At 40.0% G+C, this 22,333-nt stretch overlaps 1 protein-coding gene across 3 annotated transcripts in view; it reads right to left on the reverse strand.

The window, feature by feature from the left end:
* Positions 1-2,559: 2,559 nt before the first annotated feature.
* CEMIP2 (cell migration inducing hyaluronidase 2) overlaps positions 2,560-22,333 on the reverse strand; it is an 85,876-nt gene continuing 66,102 nt past the window's right edge. For all 3 annotated transcript variants that reach the window (XM_025359908.1, XM_025359909.1, XM_025359907.1), the window contains 6 exons: positions 19,431-19,613; positions 16,792-17,011; positions 13,297-13,395; positions 9,261-9,415; positions 4,935-5,038; positions 2,560-4,578 (listed from right to left, as the gene is read on the reverse strand). In XM_025359908.1, coding sequence (XP_025215693.1) covers positions 4,382-4,578; positions 4,935-5,038; positions 9,261-9,415; positions 13,297-13,395; positions 16,792-17,011; positions 19,431-19,613 — 958 coding nt within the window. In that variant the 3' untranslated portion in view covers positions 2,560-4,381. The remainder of the gene's footprint in view (positions 4,579-4,934; positions 5,039-9,260; positions 9,416-13,296; positions 13,396-16,791; positions 17,012-19,430; positions 19,614-22,333) is intronic.

Consider the following 22,333-nt stretch of genomic DNA (forward strand, 5'->3'; position numbering starts at 1 on the left):
CAATGTGGGAAGTTTCCAAGAACAGGACAATGAACACCCACTACACTGAGATCAAGGGTTGGTAAATTTTTTCAGTAAAGTAAATCTTTTTGGACTGACAGTCTCTGTAGCAACTACTCCTTTCTACCCTGCAGCAGGAAGTGCCTACAGTTAATAAGTATACGCAAATGAGCTTGGCTGTGTTCCAATAAGATTTGATTTATGGGCACTGAAATTTAAATGTCATAGAATTTTCACCTCATAAAATATTACTCTTCTTTCCCTTTGTTATATTTAAAAACAGAAAAACTATTCCTAGCTCAGAATTGTAGGCAGAGGTTTGCCAACTAAGCCAGCTTTCCTATGGATGAACTTTAAATTTACCATTTTTCATATTTAGACTAATTATTTTGTCCGTCTTAGGAAAATTACAAAAACACATCTATAAAGATGTTTTCTGGTCCACCCTTTGCTGTATTTTCAGATATAACATGTTCACAGCTTGCTACGGCTGATAATTTTGGATGTCCTGTGGGACACAGTTCCTCATTTAGAAATCACAGTGCAGTCAGTCATTCTCTAAATTTACCACATAAAAATAAAAAGTGTGTGTGCCCTTATCCACAACACCAGGGCCTACTGAAGCATCCTTTTATTAGCTTTTTTCTCAAACCGAAGATAAATAAGGGAAAAACAAAAAAAACACCTTTTCTCTTCCAGATGACTCAAATGGTCTAGCAAGTGGTGAACAGCATTTTGCCATTTGTGAGCAAGGAACCAGGAATGGAGTTCCTTTATTTTTTTCCCTCCCTGACCTTTTGTTGAAAATTAGCTTAAATAGTATCTGCTCACATTTCCAGCTGACTGGGTTATAACCAAGTAACACTAACAGTAATGATACAAATCTGCTGCCCTATTAAAGGTCTTTCCCTCCAGGGCAATTTCTCAGGTTATTAAACATTGTTTAATAAGTATCCGAAAACCAAACAAGAATTCCAGAAGTAAGCTCCAACTCTGCATGAAGAAATTAACAAACATTGTCATCATGGAATCTGTGTATTGTGCTTACCTACTAGGAACAACAGAAAAAAACCACTCGACCTAACTAAAATCATTCCTTCTTACTGAAATGCCCCTCAACCACACACATCCAAACATGACCTCATCTCTTAAGGAACGAAAACCTACCGTAGTTATCTAAAGCACTCAAGCCTCGATCCATCACTTCATTACCCTCCCCTCCTCAAGACAAAGTAACCTGCTTAATGGCATGAGGATGTGTTGTATCTTGATGAAGTTAGAGAGCAGAGGAGTCATAAATCCTCTCTTCCATCCCCGAGTCTAAACATCAGCTTAGAGGCTGCTTTGGAGTCATAGTCCATGAGATGGTGTGTCTGCCTTTTATCTTCTTGCCAGCACTCTCTTCCAGCCTCTGAAGATAATATATGGCATGCTGACTCAGGTGGAGAGGCAGGAATCACAGCAAAGACTTAAACCCCAGTCTGTGGATACATGAGAGCCCTCTGTATTTCTCATCAGCTGGCTGATTTGTGGACGACCACATTTTTGGAGCTCAACCAACGGCCTCACCTGATGGAAAATGCTTACGAACTTATAAATCACCTTTGAATATATTTTCTTGGTAGAAATAGAACAGACTGCTAGCTCCCAATTGCCTGAAATGTATATATCAGTGTATAGAACCAATTTAATGATTTGAGAGGACTGAGGACTAAAAACTGTATTAAAAGCTGCTATTACAAAGAGACAATAGAGAAATGCTTTATTTAGGGCTGAGAGTTTTATAAGTAATATAGGAAACCCAAATAAAAATAATAGATAAATGCAATTTTGTTTTAGTCACAAAAAAATTACAGACTGAAGTTAAACAGTGGGCCTATTATATTAGTACAGTGGTTCCGAAACCTGGCTACATATTAGAATCATCCAGGGAGCTTTAAAAAAAATTTCAGTGCCCAGGCTGCACCCAACACCAATTAAATCTGAATCTGGGGGAAAGGGAGCGAAGCCCAGGCCTCTATATATTTTTTAAAGCTCCTCAGATAATTCCAGTCCACAGCCAAGGTTGAGAACCTCTGCATTGGAGAATATAGTCCCTGCCCTTCTGAGCTTACTTTTACAATATTTACTTGGTGAATTCTGTTCACCAACTGTCTTCCTCACTTCTGTCAGTAACTTCTTTAGAGCTGGAATCTGGAATTTTAAATTTATAGATAGAGATATAAACTCACGTACAGGCCAGGTGCGGTGGCTCACGCCTGTAATTCCAGCACTCTGGGAGGCCGAAGCAGGAGTATCACTTGAGGTCAGAAGTTCAAGACCAGCCTGGCCAACACAGTGAAATGCCACTTCTACTAAAAATACAAAAATTAGCAATGCATGGTGGTGGGTGCCTGTGATCCCAGCTACTCGGGAGGCTGAAGCAGGAGAATCGCTTGAACCTGGGAGGTGGAGGTTGCAGTGAGCTGAGACTGCATCACTACACTCCAGCCTAGGTGACAGAGTGAGACTCCATCTCAAATAAATATATAAATAAATAAATTCACATACACACATATATAAAATACATGCGCACATATTTTTATTTAACTTAGGCCCTGATTATTAATATATAAAACAGAAAAACTAAGTGCCTTGGTAATTTACATATCTTCTCCAAATCTTTAAAGAACCAAACTCTAAAAACCACACATAAAGATATTTAAGTCATAAAACACACACATACACATACACTCAAACTTTAATGACCTTCAGGAACCATGATCCAATAATATATTTAATAGGTAAGATCTCATTCATCAATATACAAAAAAAAAAAAAAAAACCCCAGAAAACAAAAAAACTAACTTTGATTAAGACATGTGCCCTTAGTAAGGGCACTTACAGTTAGAAAGGTTTATCGGTAGCACTTTGAGGTAGCATATTTTGTAAAGTCACAGGGCTGCTCTGCAGTTTCTCCTGGATACAAAGGTAGAAGCCATCAGCCTTTGCCCCTGGAAGAGGAAAGTGAAATTATCTGTATTCATTGCCAGTGTCAGCCTGAACACACTTTATACCACCCACCCTTGGCCATCCCTCCTCTATACTTTATGCATGGGGGTTTAGAACAACAAAGGCATTTTGCTGCTTCTTTCCTCTTGGTATGGCAGCATCCCAGGCTGTGGAGCCAGTTGCCTCTTGCCACATGTGATTCACCAGCAGGAGACACATGCACCCCGTGGAAAGGGAAGCTGGGCATCACGGCATGCTTTTTAATTGGCTTTAACATTTCATTAAGTAAGAGTGACTCATTCCTGTAAGGCTTTAAAGAGGTTCATTTCTGAGTATTCTCTCCATGATTCTGACCCTAGAAAGCGCTCCTTTTTTTCCTCCCTGGGTGTAATCATTTTGGGGTATCATTAAGCTTTCTGGGATTTTCCTGGCAGGAGGGTGAACAGAAAAGCTTTAAAAAATCCACACAAAACAACAACAAAAAACCCAAGTGCAAGAGCGATACCAAGAACAGACTTCCTTTGTGCAAGTTAAAAAGATACAAGTTTACGGTTCAGGAAAACAACCGACTTCTTAAAACAAAACAAACAAACAAAAAAGGAAATATTCAGTTCAGCTCTGCATTTTAAATACAAATATACAGTCAAAACAGGCTAAGGATTAAAGCTGCAAAAACGGTCCCAACAGCCTCAGACTTTTGCTGCAGGAAAATTTTTTGCCCAATGGTCACAGATTAAAGGGATATCTAGTCCCCAAGAGCCCTTTTGTCCCAATATATTTCCTGTTTGAAAGTTGAACCCTTAAAAGTAATTGATATACAAGTGAATAAAAATAGCACATGTCCAGACAAAAAAGGGCATGAGCTGGGCCTGAGTTGCCACTTAAAACTGTCATTCAATATCATAGAAAATCCTCAAAGGCTGCCCAGAAACAGGGCCCCAGGCACTGCTGAACATGCCAGCCACCAAGTCGACTGCCACCTGACACAACTGAGCGTTAGACTTCAAGTATCCAAGGTGCTACAATAGCTGGTCCTCTAAAGACCTCAGGCTGACTCTCAGAAGCCCCCACTCCACCTCACCCCATTATACAAAAAGTAAAAACATTGCTCATGGTCATTACAAAATACTGGGGTGGAAAGTGAGGAATAAGAGATCTGCTCTCTGAATACACCAGCCTTACAAATACAAATAACGTCTTTAACATTTTGTACAACTAGAAGGTGCATGAAGCTGGTATCCAAGCAATGATTTCAAACGCTTTCTTTTCTCCCCGTTCTGTATCAAACTGGAAAATGGTTCCGTTGGGTTAACAGTGTCATTTTAGAATGCCATAAATTAAATAAGTTAGTTCACATTTTTTCCCCCAGCACTTAAGTTACAGTTAGTCTCTAATGTGCTTTTGAAGCTTGCTTTAGCAGTTCCAGGTCTCTTCTGCGGACAGTGGTGGCTCTGGGACAACCATATTCGTCCAGCTGCAAAGGTATGAATTGTTCAAGCACCCCAAGGCCCTGTCCAGCAGGACTGGTAAATAGCTTAGTCCATGATGGTTTAAAGTTTCCACTGAATCCCAAAAATATGGTACTCCCTGAAAAAAAAAAAAAAAAAAAAAAAGGAAAAGAAAAAAAATTCAATTTTTATAGCTACATTCCAGCAAGAGAATACAGGAGGTGACTCGGAGGTGAGCAAAACAAAGGCAGCTATTAAAAAACTCTACACTTCCTTACATCAGCAAATGAACTCTCACCACCCACCTCTTGCCCCAGATAACAAACCACATCCCAACACACTTCCTGTCGCACTGTGCCCTTATTTAGAAATCATCTTAATGATACCCACTCCAGTAAACAAGCTCATGAACATGGTCTGCTAGCTGAATTGCACCATAAAATTGCCTATGTTGCTGGCCCTGTAAGAACTTCATGGAATAATACAAATACAAACCTTTGTCATAAAGATGAGCTGGTTTGGCTAATCCCAGAGGTACTAGTAAGTGTGAAATGTTCAACTGCTTTATTTCTCCTCTTGTGCTCAACAGAACAATTGACCTGTATGTAAAATTTAGAAAGTCAGAGAAAATTTCAATCCTTCAGCATGAGTATCTTTCTTTTGAGTATCTTTCTCAACTGAATGCTGAATAGAAATATTAGATAAAAGCAGAACTCCAAAAAGAAAAAAGCCTAGATGCTTTTCCATCCAATTCCCTTCTCTTCCACCCCACCACCATGGGCTTCGCATGTTGCTCTTACAAGGGGTAACACACGGAGAAACCAAATCATTTATGTAAGTTCACCTAGTGCAGGGCTTCCCAACCCCTGGGCCATGGACGGGTACCAGTAGATTAGGAACCAAGTTGCACGGCAGGAGGTGAGCGGGTGAGCAAAGCTTCATCTGTATTTACAGCCACTCCCCACCACTTGCATTACAGCCTGAGCTCCGCCTCCTGTCAGGTCAGCTGTGGCATTCAACTCTCATGGGAGCGGAGCCCTATTGGGAACTGAACATGTGAGGGATCTCGGTTGTGTGTTCCTGAGAATCTAATGCCTGATGATCTGTCACTAATCATCACCCCCAGACAGGACCATCTAGTTGTAGGAAAACAAGCTCAGGGCTCCCACTGACTTTACATTATGGTGAGTTGCATAATTATTTCATTATACAATGTAATAATAATAGAAATAAAGTGCACAGTAAACGTAATGTGCTTCAATCATCCTGGAACCATCCCCCTCCACCTCTGGTCCATGGAAAAATTATCTTCCACAAAACCGGTACCTGATGCCAAAAAGGTTGGGGACTGCTGACCTAGTGGATGGTTTGGGATGCAGTTCTTTTAGGGAATAGTCTATTGTTGTTGTTTATAATTTGTATAAATTTGTGGGACACAAGTGCAATTTCATCACATACATAGGACTGCATAGTGGTGAAGTCAGGGCACTTAGGGTATCCATCACCAAATAATGTATACTGTGCCCATTCAGTGATTTCTCATCATCCACCCCTCACCCTTCCTTCTCCATTGTCTATCAGGGAGTAAGTCTACTGTAACATGGGAGAATGGTTTTGTTTTGTTTCAAATACTCTATTTATTTAAGTTCTATTATTTATTAAATAAATGGATAAACACAATTCTAAAAATAAATAAACAACTAACTGTGTTTTCCATGGTCTGAATGGCCATTTTTGTCCTACAGTAAACCAACACACATACTTGGACCTATCTGTGGATTCTCTGTTCTTCTCCTCTGATCTTGCTCTTCTCAGCCAAAACTATGCTGGCCTATGGCTTCATGGTCTATTTTAATAGTTGATAAAACTAGCCCCTTGTATTACTGTAATTTGTTTATATTTTACTACTTTCTCATTTATTCTTCCAGATGAACTACAGTATCAACTGTCAAGTACAACAGAAAAGTACCTTTTGGGACACTAATGAAAATGTGTCAAATTTATATTTTAACTAAGTAAATGTAATGCACTTGAATCATCCTGAAACCATCCCCCTCCACCGGTCCATGGAAAAATTATCTTCCATGAAACCGGTCCATGAAACTAATAATTATTCATTTTTCCATTCAGAAACAGTGAGAGTTTCTCCTTTTATTCAACTTCTGTTGCATATCTTTTAGCAACATATTTAATAATGTATTTATTTTGTGTGTGTGTGTGTGTATACAAACTCACTGTTTCAAAAACTTTAATCAGAAATATTCTTGGCCAACCAGGTGCAGTGGTTCATGCCTTTAATTTCAGCATTTTGGGAGGCTGAGATGAGAGAATCACTTGAGCCCAGGAGTTCAAGACCAGCTAGGGAAACACAGCAAAACTCCATCTCCACAAAAAATAAGAAAAATAATAAAATAAAATAAAATAAAATAAAATAAAATAAAATAACAGATAGGCTGGTGGTGTGCACTTGTAGTCTCAGCTACTTAGAAGGCTGAAGTAGGAGGGTCACTTGAGCCTGAGAGGTCAAGACTGCACTGAGCTGTCACATCACTGCACTCCAGCCTGAGCAGCTAGCTGTGTTTTGTTTCTTTAGAGATAGGGTCCTTGCTCTGTCACCCCGGCTGCAATGCAATGATGCAATTATAGTTTACTGCAGCCTCAAACTCTTGGGCTCAAGGGATCTTCCTGCCCTAGCCTCCTCAGTAGCTGAGACTACAGGTATGTGCCCACATACTCAGATAATTTTTGAATTTTTTGTAGAGACAGGGTCTCATTACATTGCCCAGGCTAGTCTTGAATTTCTGGCCTCAAGCAATTGTCCTGCCACAGCCTCCCAAAGTGCTGGGATTATAGGCAGGAGCCACTGTGCCTGACTTCTTGGTCAGTATTACTGAAAAAAAAAATTTCAAGAACAAATCAGTGTTTAGGGGGCTCTGAGTAGCTCTTATTAATTAAAAGGTAACATTAGATTGATTTATTTTCAGAGTCATCAAGGATGCCTACAGGAAGTTGAAATTTGCGTAGTATATCTTAATGTGGGTCTTAATAGTTCTTAAGATTAAGTGCCTTAAGTTTCATGCTGGTATGGGTTCTTTATTGTAGTCTGTCTGTCTTCTTTCTTTCTTTTTTTGAGGCAGAGTCTCGCTCTGTTGCTCAGGCTAGAGTACAGCAGTACGATCTTGGTTCACTGCAAACTCTGGCTCCTGGGTTCAAGCAATTCTCCTGCCTCAGCTTCCCAAGTAGCTGGGATTACAGGTGCCCACCACCACCCTGCCCAGCTAGTTTTTGTATTTTTTGTAGAGATGAGGTTTCACCATGTTGGCCAGGCTGGTCTTGAACTCCTGATCTCAGGTGATCCTCCTGCCTCAAACTCCCAAAGTGCTGGGATTATAGGTGTAAGCCACCATACCCAGCCTACTGTAGTCTTTCTAAAGCAGCGGTGACACAATCTAGAATTAGTGCAGCAGTCTAAGTACGGCCACCCTGCAGACCTGACCTTCTTCAATAGGTCAGAATTACCCATAAGATCATTTACAGGTCACCCCGCAACCCTATACACATAGACACGTGCTCAGTCTCCCTAGAAGTCACTGCCAGTGGCTCCACACTTTCTAAACACTTTGTTAAAATACAACATACACATTGAATTTTTGCAAATGAAACCTATGTGTATAACCAGAGAGTGGATCAAGAAACAGCATTACCAGTATCTTAAAAGCCTTTCTGTTAATGAGTTGGTTTTACCTCTTAAATCTATGGGGTACCTTGCAGGACTACCATGTTGTCCTAAATATTTCTGGTGAGATTTATGTCCCGGATTGTTTTAGGGGAAGTGTGTATGTGTTTTCAACATTAGGAAAAATCTTTAAATCCTGCAAGAAAATTGAGGCTGTACAAGTGTCTTAAGCCAGAAGACAGAACTACATATTTACATTTAATGTTACATCCAAATAATCCAGTGACTTCAGAGAATTTATTGGCATCCAGTTCTGTAAAGCATAAGCTATCGGAAAATGATTCTAAAGCTAGGTAGGCCTTTAATTTGGGGAAAGCTTATGTTCCTTCCTTAATGGTTCCACTAAATGAAAGCCTGTGTATAAATCAACATCTGTGGCAAAGGCAGAAAACACCCTGAGTTCATCTCCTTGCCTCCAGGCAGGGTCTAACCAACCCAGAGAAAGAAAGCTTTCTCTCCTGTGCAGCTTTCTTCAGAGACAGCAAAGAACACCAATCAGACTAGTGCTCTACAAGAGCGATTGCACGCTCAACCACTTCAAAAATCAATTTACTCTTTTCCAGCCATTTCCAAGTGACCCAGGTGATGACTTCCTGTATCACGGTCATAGCGCAATGCTGTCCAAGACCATCAGTGGGACAGAGGGCTGCAAAGGTCAACTGCCTGGAAAATCACTTCAAAATAGTAAAAAGCCTTCTGAGGGAGTTGCGGACAAAGTACATCAACTTAATACTAATAAGTATAACGCTCTGATATTTGTTTTGTGAGACTCAAAAAATAGATAAAATAAAAAGTGGGATAGTAATGTTCCAAATAATGAGCGTTTTTTCCTCCGAAGAGCCTTCCCACCATTTGCAAAATGTTGCAACGCCCAAGTTCTGCCACCGGCAAGCAACGGCTTGTCAGTGATAAGTAGCTTAGACGACATGGGCGTCAATCTGAGGTAGGAGAGGAATGAATACCTTGCACAGTGCTGTGAATGTCCACAGAGTAAAAAAAATCAGAGTTGACCAGGCATTATCGGTTGTGGAGCATTCCACATCTTTAAGGTGGCTTTTCCCTGTTATAGCACAAGCTGGGCCTACCTTGGAGGGATGCCTGTTTTTAAATACTCTTCCATGCGACTGACATCAGCAAGAGGAAAAACCTTTTTTTCCGTCAACCGGAATGGAACGCTGCACGGATCCACAACAAGGAGGAGGACGCCTGCACTTCGGAAGGTAAAGTCAGTGCCATTGACCTGAGAATGCAAAAACATCTTCTGCTGTCATCATCATTTCAAGAACATCTGCAGGATGACTCATTTTTCCGGCCCTTTCCCTGTGTCTTCTAAACCCATGATTCGAAGTATATTTCCAAGATTCAAATTGTGTGCTTCACTTGCTTTTTCTTCATCATCTGAAATTGCGCCTGTGTTCCTAGACACTGCCTATAGATTCTGCCTTGACGAATGTTTGCTGACTGGAGAAGCTGCTTTGAGCAAGGCATGGTGGCCCCCACTCAGCTAAGCTGGGTGACTTCACTCTGAAGCGCTCAAGGCATTCCTTCTTACACACACCCTCTCACTGGGGTCAAAGCTTTGTAAGTCAATGATAGGTGGCTGCCTCTGTACTTCAGCTCAGATGGCTTATTGTCATATTGGTTCAGAAAAAAAAACACACACACACATATAAATATGCATCATGCCTTGACCCCCAGGAATTGCACGTTAGTTTATATTTGTAGTTTGCTACAAATAACAGCTCTCCTCTGAGATCAAAATGACAAAGCGATAATTTTACTGGAATTTAAGCTACAAAGTACTACTACATTTATTTCACAATTACTGTGAGCTAAATTTTCAAAGTCATCCTCTTTAAATCAATGGTGTGTGACCTTTTCAAGAAAAAGGAACCCCAGACATTTCCAAATATCATTAATTTCTCAGTCAAAAATGAAGGAGCAAAACAAAACAACTAAGCACTAATTAAACCCACAGGCACTGTTTCTGTTTTTAAGGTGTAAAATTATAAACTATTCTAAAGGCTAACAAAGGAGAAGTGTTCTCACCACACCTGTCCATGTTTGGGGAAATTATAATATTTAAATTTTACTTCTAATCACTTTAGATCTCACTGGTATTCAAAATGGCATTTTAAGGCCAGGTGTCGTGGCTCACGCCTATAATCCAGCACTTTGGGAGGCTGATGTGGGCGGACTGCCTGAGGTCAGGAGTTGAAGAACATCCTGACCAACAAAGCGAAACCCCATCTCTACTAAGAGATACACTGCGCATGGTGGTACATGCCTGTGATCCCAGCTACTTGGGAGGCTGAGGCAGAAGAATTGCTTGAACCCAGGAGGTGGAGGATGCAGTGAGCAGAGATGGTGCCACTGCATTCCAGCCTGGGTGACAGAGTGAGACTCTGTCTCAGGAAAAAAAAAAAAAAAAAAAAAAAAGTCCTTTAGCTAAGTTTAAATTGCACCAATCCAGTGAAAATAGTTCTGAAAACATTTGAAGTAAATTTTACATGTGGAAAGACTAGACATGATTTCCTTATTTTTTTAAATTGAGGTACATTTAAGAAAAAAATACGTAACAGTCCTCAACATATTCAGACTGTCCCCATGAAAAGTATCCCCAAAACCTGTTGCTTAAAAAAACCACAAAACGTTCCATGAAAACTAAAGCAAAGCAAGGTACCATGGCCCATGCCTGTATATTAGCTACTTGGGAGGCTGAGGTAGGAGGGTCACCTTAGTCTAGGAGTTCAAGGTCAACCCGGGCAATGTTGCAAGACCTTGTCTTAAAAAAAAAAAAAAAAACAGAAACAAAAAACAGCTGGGTGCGGTAGCTCATGCCTGTAATCCCAACACTCTGGGAGGACGAGGACGGTGGATCACCTGAGGTCAGGCGTTCAAGACCAGCCTGGCCAACATGGTGAAACCCCATCTCTACTAAAAATTAAAAAATTAGCTGGGTGTGGTGGCTGGTGCCTGTAATCCCAGCTACTCCGGAGGCTGAGGCTGGAGAATCTCTTGAACCCGGGAGGCAGAGGTTGCAGTGAGCCAAGTGCCACTGCACTTCAGATTGGATGACAGAGCGAGACTCTGTCTAAAAAAAAAAAAAATCACCATACAAAAAACCTTAATGCAATCCCAGATCTTAAGGAAGGGTTTTCAGATAATGGATGTAAAAAGTATTGTTGATAAATATGACTTTTCCAGAGTCCCAGGCACCCAGTATGTAACAACAGAGTCAAACAATGTTTTCAGACTCTAGGACATAGCCTGCCTGCAATTTTTTTTTTTTTTTTTTTTTGGCAAAACGCTCTCCCCATCTCTCTCTCTTTCTCTCTGTCTCTCTGCTACCTAGTAAACTACTAGAACAGTGAGATTCAGCACCCACCTGCTTCCCTTATGCAACTCCCAGTAGATACCATGCTAACAGGCTGGGATCAGGTTCCTCATGCAGCTGACTGCATTCAGATGCTGAGCTAGCAAATTTCATGCCAATAAAATTACATCATGAGTGTATTACAAAATGCAGGAGTGCTAAAGGAGGGGAACAGGCATAAACACAGACTTGAAGAATCTTTAACCTGGTGTGGTGGCTCACACCTGTAATCCCAGCACTTTGGAAGGCCAAGGCCGGAAGATCACTTGAGCCCGGGAGTTCAAGACTAGCCTGAGCAACACAGTGGGACTTCGTCGCTATAAAAAATATTTTAAAAATTAACCTAGTGCTGTAGCATGTTCCTTTAGTCCCGGCTACGTGGGAGGATCAATTTAGCCCGGGAGGTGGAGGTTGCAATGAGCCGAGATTGCTCCACTGCACTCTGGCCTGGGTGACACAGGGAGACCCTGTCTCAGAAACAAACAAAACAACAGCAGCAACAATAGCAATAAAAAAATAAAAAAGAATCATTGAGCTACATTTACATAGGGATAGTCTTAATTCAGAGTTGTGAAGCAGAACTGAAGTTCTGGAGCTGGATGGCAGTGATGGTTGTACAACTATATGAATGGACTTCATACCACTGAACTGCCCACTTGAGAATGGTTAAGATAGTAAAGTTTATGTGTACTTTACCACAATACAAAAAATTAAGAAAAAAAGTAAAATTTAATTTTCTCCACATATATATGAATTTGTGATTATGCTGCCCACCACTAAAAAAACCAAGCCCCTAAAGAGACCACATGAGATGGCACAGGCCTTGGCTGAGTATTAGTTGAAAGGCTGGATACCTGTCACCCAAAGAGTTCTTTGTATGGTGGCACCTAGGTCAACCTGATTTTGGACGGGCCACATGCTGAGACCTGGTTCTCAGTGGCTAACCTTGCTCTATGCACAAATGCTAGTGTTGACACCGAAACTCATGTCTAAACTTCCATCAAGTCACTTAGAAAAGACAACTAACACTTTGCATCTTCATTTTCCTCAACTGAAAAAATAGAGAAGAGGCAACCTTAAAATAAAAGGCTGAAGAGATGTTAAAACTTTCATTTCCCATATCTTAAACAACCTTGAAGCTTCTTTTAAGTTTCAAAGAATAAGGTTAATGGGTAAACACAATCTACTCAGGAAAAAATATTTCTTAAATTTATTTAAAAACACAAATGTTTAGGAGATATTTATACCTCTATTGTATTGCTTGCTACCAATAATACAGAATGTGATTACAAACCAGTGACTATAGCCAGAAGTAATTCCTGTCACCAAGACAGAAGATAAAAGCAAGAAGCTGTGACAGTGTACACATCTGCCTTGGTCTGAATGTCTGTGTCCTGCCAAATATTTCTATGTTGAAATCCTAATCTCCAAGGTAACAGCATTAGCAGGCAGAATCTTTGGGAAGTGATCAGGACATGACAGTGTAACCCCCATGAATGGGATCAGTGCTGTTATAAAAGAAGCCTGAGAGAGACCCCTGGACCGTTCTACCCTGTGAGGACGCGATGAGAAGGCGCCATCTATGAACCAGGCCACCAGACGCTCAATTTGCTGATGCCTTGCTTTTGGACTTTCCAGCCTCCAGAACTGTGAGAAATAAACTTCTGTTGTTTATAAGTTACCTAGTTCATGGCATTTTGTTATACCACCTCGAACAGACTAAGACAACACCAGACGGTACTTACAGAAATAACAGACGGGTCTCCACGCTGCGTTTCTGCTTTATCAGGTGACTGGAATTGCACAGGGAGGTAACTTTTATGAGGATCACTAGTAAACACCACCTAGACAGAGAAGATGTTCCATATTTATGGCAACTCTTACCTTCCTCCAAAAGGTTCCCTCAATATGAACTTAATTATAATTAAAGCCAGTGGTTGTATTTCTTATTCTGAACTTTTTGTACATATTTCATGACCTAGAATTCCATCTTGATATTCTTAACACAGTAAGTATATATTTGTTCTTCATTTTCTGGAGCAACACCAGTTTCAAATAAATATTATTCTTGTTCACTTCAGTTCCATAAGTGATTACATAAATGTGCTTTATATTTAAATCTTTGTAAACATTTAATGGAAAAACAGGCACAAATATTTTTTAAAGTTTTCTTTCGGACCATGGTCCCTCAGTCACTCTAGGACTGAGGAAAGTGTAGATAACAAGGACTACCCTGTTAAGAAACATTGACTAACTTTGTACATGCGGAGGTCTCAACTCCTCTTTGTGACCTGCAAAGTGTTCCATAAACAGAGCCGGGCCTTACAGATAGGCCCCTATTTCTCTCTGTCCTGTTACACTCAGGCAGGGCCTCGCTTTCCCACAAGCACTCCACCCTCTTTCTTGCCACTCTGCCTTTGCTGATGCTGTTCCCTTCCCAAGAATGCCCTTCCCTTTTCCCTGTACTCCTCCAAATTATTCCCAGTCTCCAAAGCCTATCTCCTCCCTAAAGGCTCTCTTCTCATTCAAAAACACTTAATTCTCACACAGTTTAACACTTAGAGGTACACTGTCCATATAAACCAATGTTAACAACTTCCCTGCAAGAATAAACAATCAGCTGGGCATGGCAGTTCACGCCTGTAATCCCAGTGCTTTGTGGGGCTGAGGTGGGCAGATCACCTGAGGTCAGGAGTTCAAGACCAGCCCTGGTCAACATGGCAAACTCCTGTCTCTATTAAAAATACAAATATCAGCCAGGCAGGTGGCACACATCTGTAGTCCCAGCTACTTGGAAAGCTGAGGCAGGAGAATCACTTGAGCCTGGGAGATGAAGGTTGCAGCAAGCTGAGATCGTACCACTGCACTCTAGCCTGGGTGACAGAGTGCGACTCCATCTCAAAAAAACAAAAAACAAAAAATAAACAGTCAAAATGATCTCAAGTAGCATTCGGAAGCTGGATAGTTCTTTGAAGTCTCCAAGTTTGGGGTCAAAAACTCTTGTGAATTTTCCTATTTACTCCTAATATACATGTGTTTGGTTTTGACAGTCAGAACAAAAATTAGGCCGGGCGTAGTGGTTCACACCTGTAATCCCAACAATTTGGGAGGCCAAAGTGGGAGGATCGCTTGAGCCCAGGACTTCGAGACCAGCCTAGGCAACATAGTGAGACCCGCCTCTATATTTTAAAAATAAAAGTAAAAATTACCCACAAATTTTCAAGTAGAAGTGATATTCCCAGATACTTCAACTACTTTGCAACTGTGCAAAGTCAATACTCAAGACATTTTTAAAAAATGAATTCTGATCAATGCTTCATGCACAAAAGATAAAGAATGCTAAGTATTAGTGCATGGAATCATTTAACAACATAGGCCTAGAATATTTCCAATGATACTTAAATTATTTTTATAAGTTATAATGTTTAGTATAAATTATATAAAGTCTCTTCAATATTGAGGGGTCTTAACAAATCCAGCTTGAGAATTAGGCTAGAAAATATACTTCCCCACAAACATTATCTCAAAATGTCACTTTAACATTTTATTATTAAACTGGCCTGGCAAGGAATCATATAACCTTCATATACAGGGTTGTTTTTGTTGGTGTTGTTTTGTCTGGTTGGTTTATTTTTGGTTTTACTTGTATGAGAGAATAGAGGTGGCTCAGAAATATGAGAGACTAAGATTGTGATAGTAAAGTTGCCATTCAAAAAAAAAAAAAATTGGCCAGGTGTGGTGGCTCACATCTGTAATCCCAGCACTTTGGTAAACTAAGGCAGACAGATCACCTGATGTCAAGAGTTCGAGACCAGCCTGGGCAACATGGCAAAACCTCGTCTCTAGTAAAATTACAAAAATTAGCCAGGTGTGGTCTCACGCACCTGTAGTCCCAGCTACTCAGGAGGCTGAGGGCGGAGAATCCCTTGAACCCGGGAGGCAAAGTTGCAGAGAGTCGAGATTGTGCCACTGTACTCTAGCCTGGGCAACTGAGAGAGACTCCATCTCAACAACATCAACAAAAAGCAAAACAAACAAACAAACTCATACATCCTAGTGGGAAGCATAAATCCACCTCTTTCTTCCTGCTCTTACTGCCACTAATGAATATAAATAATGGAAAAAAAAAAGAGAGAAATATGGAACTTATTAGTGGAAGTAATTTTGTTTTCTTAAATCACTTAGGATAGTAAGAAATGAAAAGAAAGATTTAGTTTTCTCCATACTAAGAGGCAGTATGCATATTTGTGGTAATTATTGCTTTTTAAAAAAAATTCTCGGTGGAACTCAAATGTGAACATGTATCAGAATCAGCTGCAGGGCTGGTTAAAACAGATTGCCGGGCCCCAGTCCCCCAGCTGCTGATTCAGTAGGATGAGGGTTAGGCCCAAGAATTCCCATTTTCCACAAATTTCCAAGGGATCCTGATGCTGCTGGTCTGGGGGCCACACTTTGAGAACAATTTCCCTTAGCCCATATTTGTTGGTGTGAAATATAAATCAGGGCAGCTCCATCCTTTGTTTTTTCACTTGGAACTGATCTGATTTCCTTTGGAACCCCTTCCGTATGCCCAATTTTAGTTCGTATTTTGGGTTCACTTTCATTGCACTGCTTTCTTGAGATCCAGTCATCAAGTCATTCTTGATTAGAGGTCATCTAATCAAGAATGTTAGAAGAAGCATTTTCATTTCTAACCAAAGTCAGTCTGTACTTTTTTTTTTTTAATAAAAATGACAGAGTGATGTGATAGTCTATACTTCAATTACAGATAGATATAATAGCATATGCTTCAAACATATGAGTGGATTTCCACCTTATAAAAAGGAAACAATTTTCATATTAGCTGTATTTTTGAAAAGAAATTTCACACTGTGCCAACAAAACAAAGTATCTTTTTTATATCACTGGCATGTAAATCCAACAGTAACACTGCCACAGAATCAAACATCTGAGAAAGAAAAAAAATGAGGACCAACATAGTAACCTCTAATTTAAAACTGTGGAAAATCTGCAGTTGTTCAGGATAAACTGACGTACCACAGGGGAACATATCTCCATTATAAATTTGAACTAGTTTGCTTCTTATGTGCTTCACATTTTAGCATGGGCCAAAACTCAGGTGATACCATGCAGTGTCCATAAATGGGCAACATAGATGTTTCAAAGAAAAGTGCTCCCACTGCAAAGAAACCCTCTGACTTTTTCTCCCTGGCCACAGACCACTTTTCATCCTTGTTTACCTGCCGAGTGCCACAGCCTTGACAGAGTCCAGTGAGCATGGCCGGCATCCGCTTGACCACTGATGGCTTTCTGTAGTACTGTGGGTACGCTTTGGCCATGCAGTTACTGATGTCCTTTGAGTCTGTGGCTGCCTGGATCTTGACTCTTTCACATCCCTGAGATGAACAGTAACTGTGGCCATGCCTGTGGCTTTTGGCTTTGAGATACAAAAACAGTAACCTGCACGAAACAGAAACCAATCCATGTAGTTAGACTTACTCTCAAAAACTTATAAAATTCCTCAAATCAGTTCATGGCCAAAAGGGATATTCCTCCACCATAGTAACTTTTCCTTAAAACATAAATTACAAAATGAATAAAGTTATTTATGTTTTCTTTCTATCTTTCAAGGGTCCTAAGTCAAATGCAGTAACACTTTAGGAAATACTTTCATACCCTGCTTCCATTGTTCTGGAACATATCAAAGCTGATTTCCGGTTTGAATTAGTTCGATAGTTAATTTGGGGGGATGAAATTTGGTTTGGTTCAAAAATTCCTTGGAACACTTTATACATAATGTGTTGAGTTTAGGATTTGGTAAATTAGTGTGGTTCATTCTTTTGGTTGTTCTCGTTCATAAATCATTTTGGTTAAGGCACAAAACTGAAATAATAAAAACAGGAACTGTGACTTGTTTGGCTAAGGCAAGATAAAGTCTCAAATCAATTCCTGTGATATTTACGAAGAGCAGATGGACCTGGGTTCCTTCAGTCTATATTAAGGGACCAAATCAGGCAAAATGAACAGTCCATCCCACCCATTCTGAATTATCTTCCCACTGCCAAGATGAATGAAAAAGTCTAAGTTCCAGGTGAGAGTTCAATCTCTGTCAGCAAACCCAGTCCTTCCAAACCAAAGGAAGTCAAGATTCTTAAAAAACATGATCAAGTGTGATTGATTACTAGAGACGAAGAATTCACATTTTAATATGAGGTCAATAAACAGTACAAAGTTGAGAATATGAGATACAAATCAGCCCAAATGGCACATCGAATATCTCTCGGACTGAGAGCATGAAAAAAAAAAAAAAAAAAAAAAAAAAAAAATGGCACAACCCGCAATTACTTTTGCACCAACCTAATAAAAAGAATTAGGACCTCAGGATTCTTGAAATACCCAGATCAGAAAGTATTTCCCATCTTTTTACACTTTTAATCATTAACTTGTCACCAGAATATCCTTACAAATGTGGATTTTTTTTTATTCTTGTGGAAAATCAAGTGGGAATCTGGAAGTTCTATCATCTACAGAATGAAAGTCCAGGTGGTTGTTTAAGTCTAATCACAACTCAAAAATCAATGCTGGGTGTGATGGCAGCAGCTACTTGGGAGGCTGAGGTGGGAGGATCACTTGAGCCCAGGAGATCAAGGCTATAATGTGCCACAACTGTGCCTGTGAACTGCACTCTAGCCTGGGCAACATAGGGAGACCCTGTCTCTTAAAAAAAAAAAAAAAAATTAAAAATTGGAGACAATTATGACAATAAAACTTTTAAGCTGGTAACACTGGCTGGTGGGGGACTGGGAGGGCAAATGAGTTGCATCTTATTTAAAGGCTAACCAGGTACTTAACAACTAAGCCCCAACTTCATTCCCCAAGTCAATCTCGTCACCCTTCTCCCCACCCTTCTCCCCACTCTGAACTTCTTGCCTTTCCCCAAACATGCAATGCCATGTTCTGCCATGCCCCCATGCATTTGTGCACACTGTCTCTTCAGTGTAAGACATCTCAACCATTTCTTTTTCCATCTCCTCCTAAGTGTTTCTCAAGAATTAGCTCCAGGGTCACCCTCTCAGGATGTCACTGGTTGTTCTAGGCTGAACTTGAGGCAGCCCAAAAGGCACACTGAATATAGGACCAGGAACATTCAACGTTTCCCTCTCTAATGTCTTGCTTTACATGCCCACATTCCTCAATGGACTGTGAGTTTGCAGAAGAAATGTGTCTTCTTTCCATTGGTATCTTTATAGTGCATAGACAATGGCATATAGGAGGAATGTCTGCATGAGGGAAGAGGCTGAAGGTACATGCTACCTGCTGGAAGAGTACAGGAGATGGAGCCTACCATAGCCCACAGGCTGAGAGACTGTAACTGGGTAAAAGCAGTCAAAACCAACAGGACCCCAGGAGAACAGGATTGGAATTAAAAAGTGGAAAGATGCAGCCTAGAGAAAGTTGAAAGCAAATATCCCACAGTTATACAGTGATTTTCAAAAACTCAAGGTCAACTTGAAAGATAGCCTTAAGTCAGGAAGAGAAAAATGAACTTTCACTGAAATATGAACTATATCACATGTAAATAATCATATGAAGAACTATTATGGGAAAAAATTATTATAATTTCCAACTGGGCCTACTGGTTCTTCATTGACAAGGCATAATTTCTCTCTCTAAATTGCCTTAATACGTACACAGCAAACATCTTCACTCGATCCCTAATTACGAGTCATTCTAGTTCCCCTCTAAACCTCTAATAGAGATGTGCAGAGAATTACCCACATCAGCTGCTTTACTAAACAGCCGCGATGCTGAAGAACTAGCAATTTCACCATTAAAGAAAAATAGGAATAATTCTCATTGCCTGGTTTCACTGAATTACCCCGTGCTGGAGTCAAAATAGAATTTCCTCTCCGATTGCTTTCTTTGCAGTTCTTCCAGTGAATGCACAGGCTCATATTCTTCGATTTTGGATAATGAGCCATTCTGCCGCTGCAAATAGCCAAAGGTAACTTGAAAACTTGTGTTTGACGGATAGCAAAGGCCAACTCGAATCCAGTCATTCCTTTAAAGGGGACATATAAAAAAATTAGTTTACACTTGAGACATTATCTGTTAAGTAGTATAGCATATGCAAATAACTGCCCTTCATGCACCACTTCTTCCACTTCCTGCCCATGGTTTTGTCCTCCTTAAATTTCTTCGGTATGGTGGGCCACTGACAGTGGAAGTTCTGAACCATGGCATAGTAACAGATCACCTACCTTCATCTGTTGCTCAAATTTCTCATATCAATAGATACACAGCAAAAATACAAGCCCTTAAAATTTTTTTTTTTAATTTTTTTTGTTGTTGTTGTTTTTGAGATGGAGTCTTGCTCTTTTGCTTGGGCTGGAGTACAGTAGCGCGATCTCAGCTCACTGCGACCTCCACCTCCCAGGTTCAAGCAATTCTCCTGCCTCAGCCTCTCGAGTAGCTGGGATTACAGGGGCACACCACCATGCACGGCTAATTTTTGTACTTTTAGTAGAGACGGGGATTCACCATGCTGGTCAGGCTGGTCTCGAACTCCTGACCTCAGGTGATCCACCACCTCAGCCTCCCAAGTGCTAGGATTACAGGCATGAGCCACCACGCCCAGACCTAAAAATTCTTAGTTTTAACAGGATTTCAAAGAACATTTTAAAAAGTTGGATAAAATATACTTAGACACTCTAAAAAGATAAGAAAATTAAGTGAGATGGTTGGGTATAGGTGTACAAGATAGAAACACTAATATATGGAGAGTGGAACTGTACACTGGCAAAAGCATTCTAAAGAATTTTTTTGTTTATAAATATAAATTTACCTTTTATAAATGTATTCAAATGAGTTCCTAGTGGGAAAATTGCTGGATATAAAGGTATATGCCTTTTTAAAGCTTTTGATGCATATCACTAAATTGCCATAGGATTTTCTTAGTGTCCTTAAATATAAAATTAATCCTTTTTAAAAATCATTAAAAGCATTTCCACTTTTTATCATTTTCTTTTTGACCTTTTTATTATAGTAAATATACATACCATAAAATTTACCATTTTAATAATTTTTAGCCATATGGTTCAGTGGCAATAAGTACATTCTCAATGTTGTTCAATCATCATCACTATTTCCCGAACTTTTTTGTCATTCTAAAAAATGTTTAAACAATATGTAACAAGGCCTTAAAATTCTTCATATAGCCAGGCAGAGTGGCTCATGCCTATAATCCTAGCACTTTGGGAGGCTGAGGTAGGTAGATTACTTGAGTGCATGAGTTTGAGACCAGCCTGGGCAACATGGCAAAACCCCATCTGTACAAAAAGTACAAAAATTAGCTGGGTGTGGTGGCATACACCTGTAGTCCCAGCTACCTGGGAGGCTTAGGTAGGAGAATTAATTTAACCCAGGAGGCAGAGGCTGCAGTAAGCCAAGATTGCACCACCGCATTCTAGCCTGGGCAATGGAGCAAGATGTTGTCTCAAGAAAAAAAAAAAATGTTGCTTACCTAGGTTTTAAAGTGAAAAAAATAATCCCACTAAAGAATAATTAGAAAATGCAGACAAAAGATATAAAAGAAGAGATGTTCTATGAATTATTGTCTATAGCAGCAAAATGCGGGGGGAGGGGGAGTAGGGGGTGGACAGGAGAAATGACCTAAATGTTCATAGGGTAAGTTAAAAAAATTATGGCACATTCATAGGCACAAAGCAACTTGAGGTTAGAAAGAGGGGAATATACTATATATGTTTACAATATACTATATATGTATACTATATATGTTTATATATGTTTACCTCGCTTTGGTTAGGAGGACTATAGATTATTTCCATTTTCTTTATGTTTTTCTCCATTTTCCTTATTTTGTTGAATGAATAAGTACTGCTTTCATAACTTCTAAAAGCGTTATTTTTCAGAAATGGCATTATGACAAAATCTATGACTTCCCTATAATTATCTCAAATTGAGGGGGAAAAAAATTGTCCATCTCTTCCTTTTGCCTCTGACCATCATGTAATTTTTATAAAGTTTCAGCTAATTAAACAAGTATGACTGAATTTCATGCCCATGTGGATTTTTGAAACTTCTAGGCTCAGCTTTTTTTTTTTTTTTTACTTTAAAATGTTTTTACTTGCTCAGTATTTGATGGAAAGGTATGGACAGCACTTTACAGAACACTGCATATCATTTTATTGTCATACCTCACCTCCAATTCATAATTCTGCCCAATATAACTTAAAGAGTACTGATCACCCTTTGACATTTCTCCATCCTCTCTGACAATGGTTTGTTTCTTTCATTGACTTCTCTGCAACTCACTGATGATATCAGATTGGGCTTTCAGAAATCTCACTCTGGCCACAATATGGACTAAGGATTGGAGGTGGGGAGACTGAGGTGGGGACTGCTCCACGGAGCCAGGCAAGAGATGATGGCTTGACTTAGCCACAAACACTGTGGGTAGAAAGAAGTGGACAGATGTAGATGACTTTAGGAGCTGGAACCAACAGGGTGCCGTTACTGATAAGATGGAGTGATGAGGTAAAAAGAAGAGGCAGGAATGAGTACTGACTGGCCTTTGGGCTTGGTTGACTGTGTGGGTGGGGCACAGAGGGCCGCAGCAAGGATTACAGGAAAACAGTAACAGTAATGGTAATAGTTCAGCTCAGAGCACATGCCAGAACCCTAACAATCTCAGAACAAGGGCATCTGCCACAATGTTCATCATCCTTGGAGGTGACTTGCTTAAAGCTGAATTCCTATATG

The sequence above is a fragment of the Theropithecus gelada genome, chromosome 15, assembly GCF_003255815.1.
Source record: "Theropithecus gelada isolate Dixy chromosome 15, Tgel_1.0, whole genome shotgun sequence".
In the NCBI taxonomy this organism is placed as follows: Eukaryota; Metazoa; Chordata; class Mammalia; order Primates; family Cercopithecidae; genus Theropithecus; species Theropithecus gelada.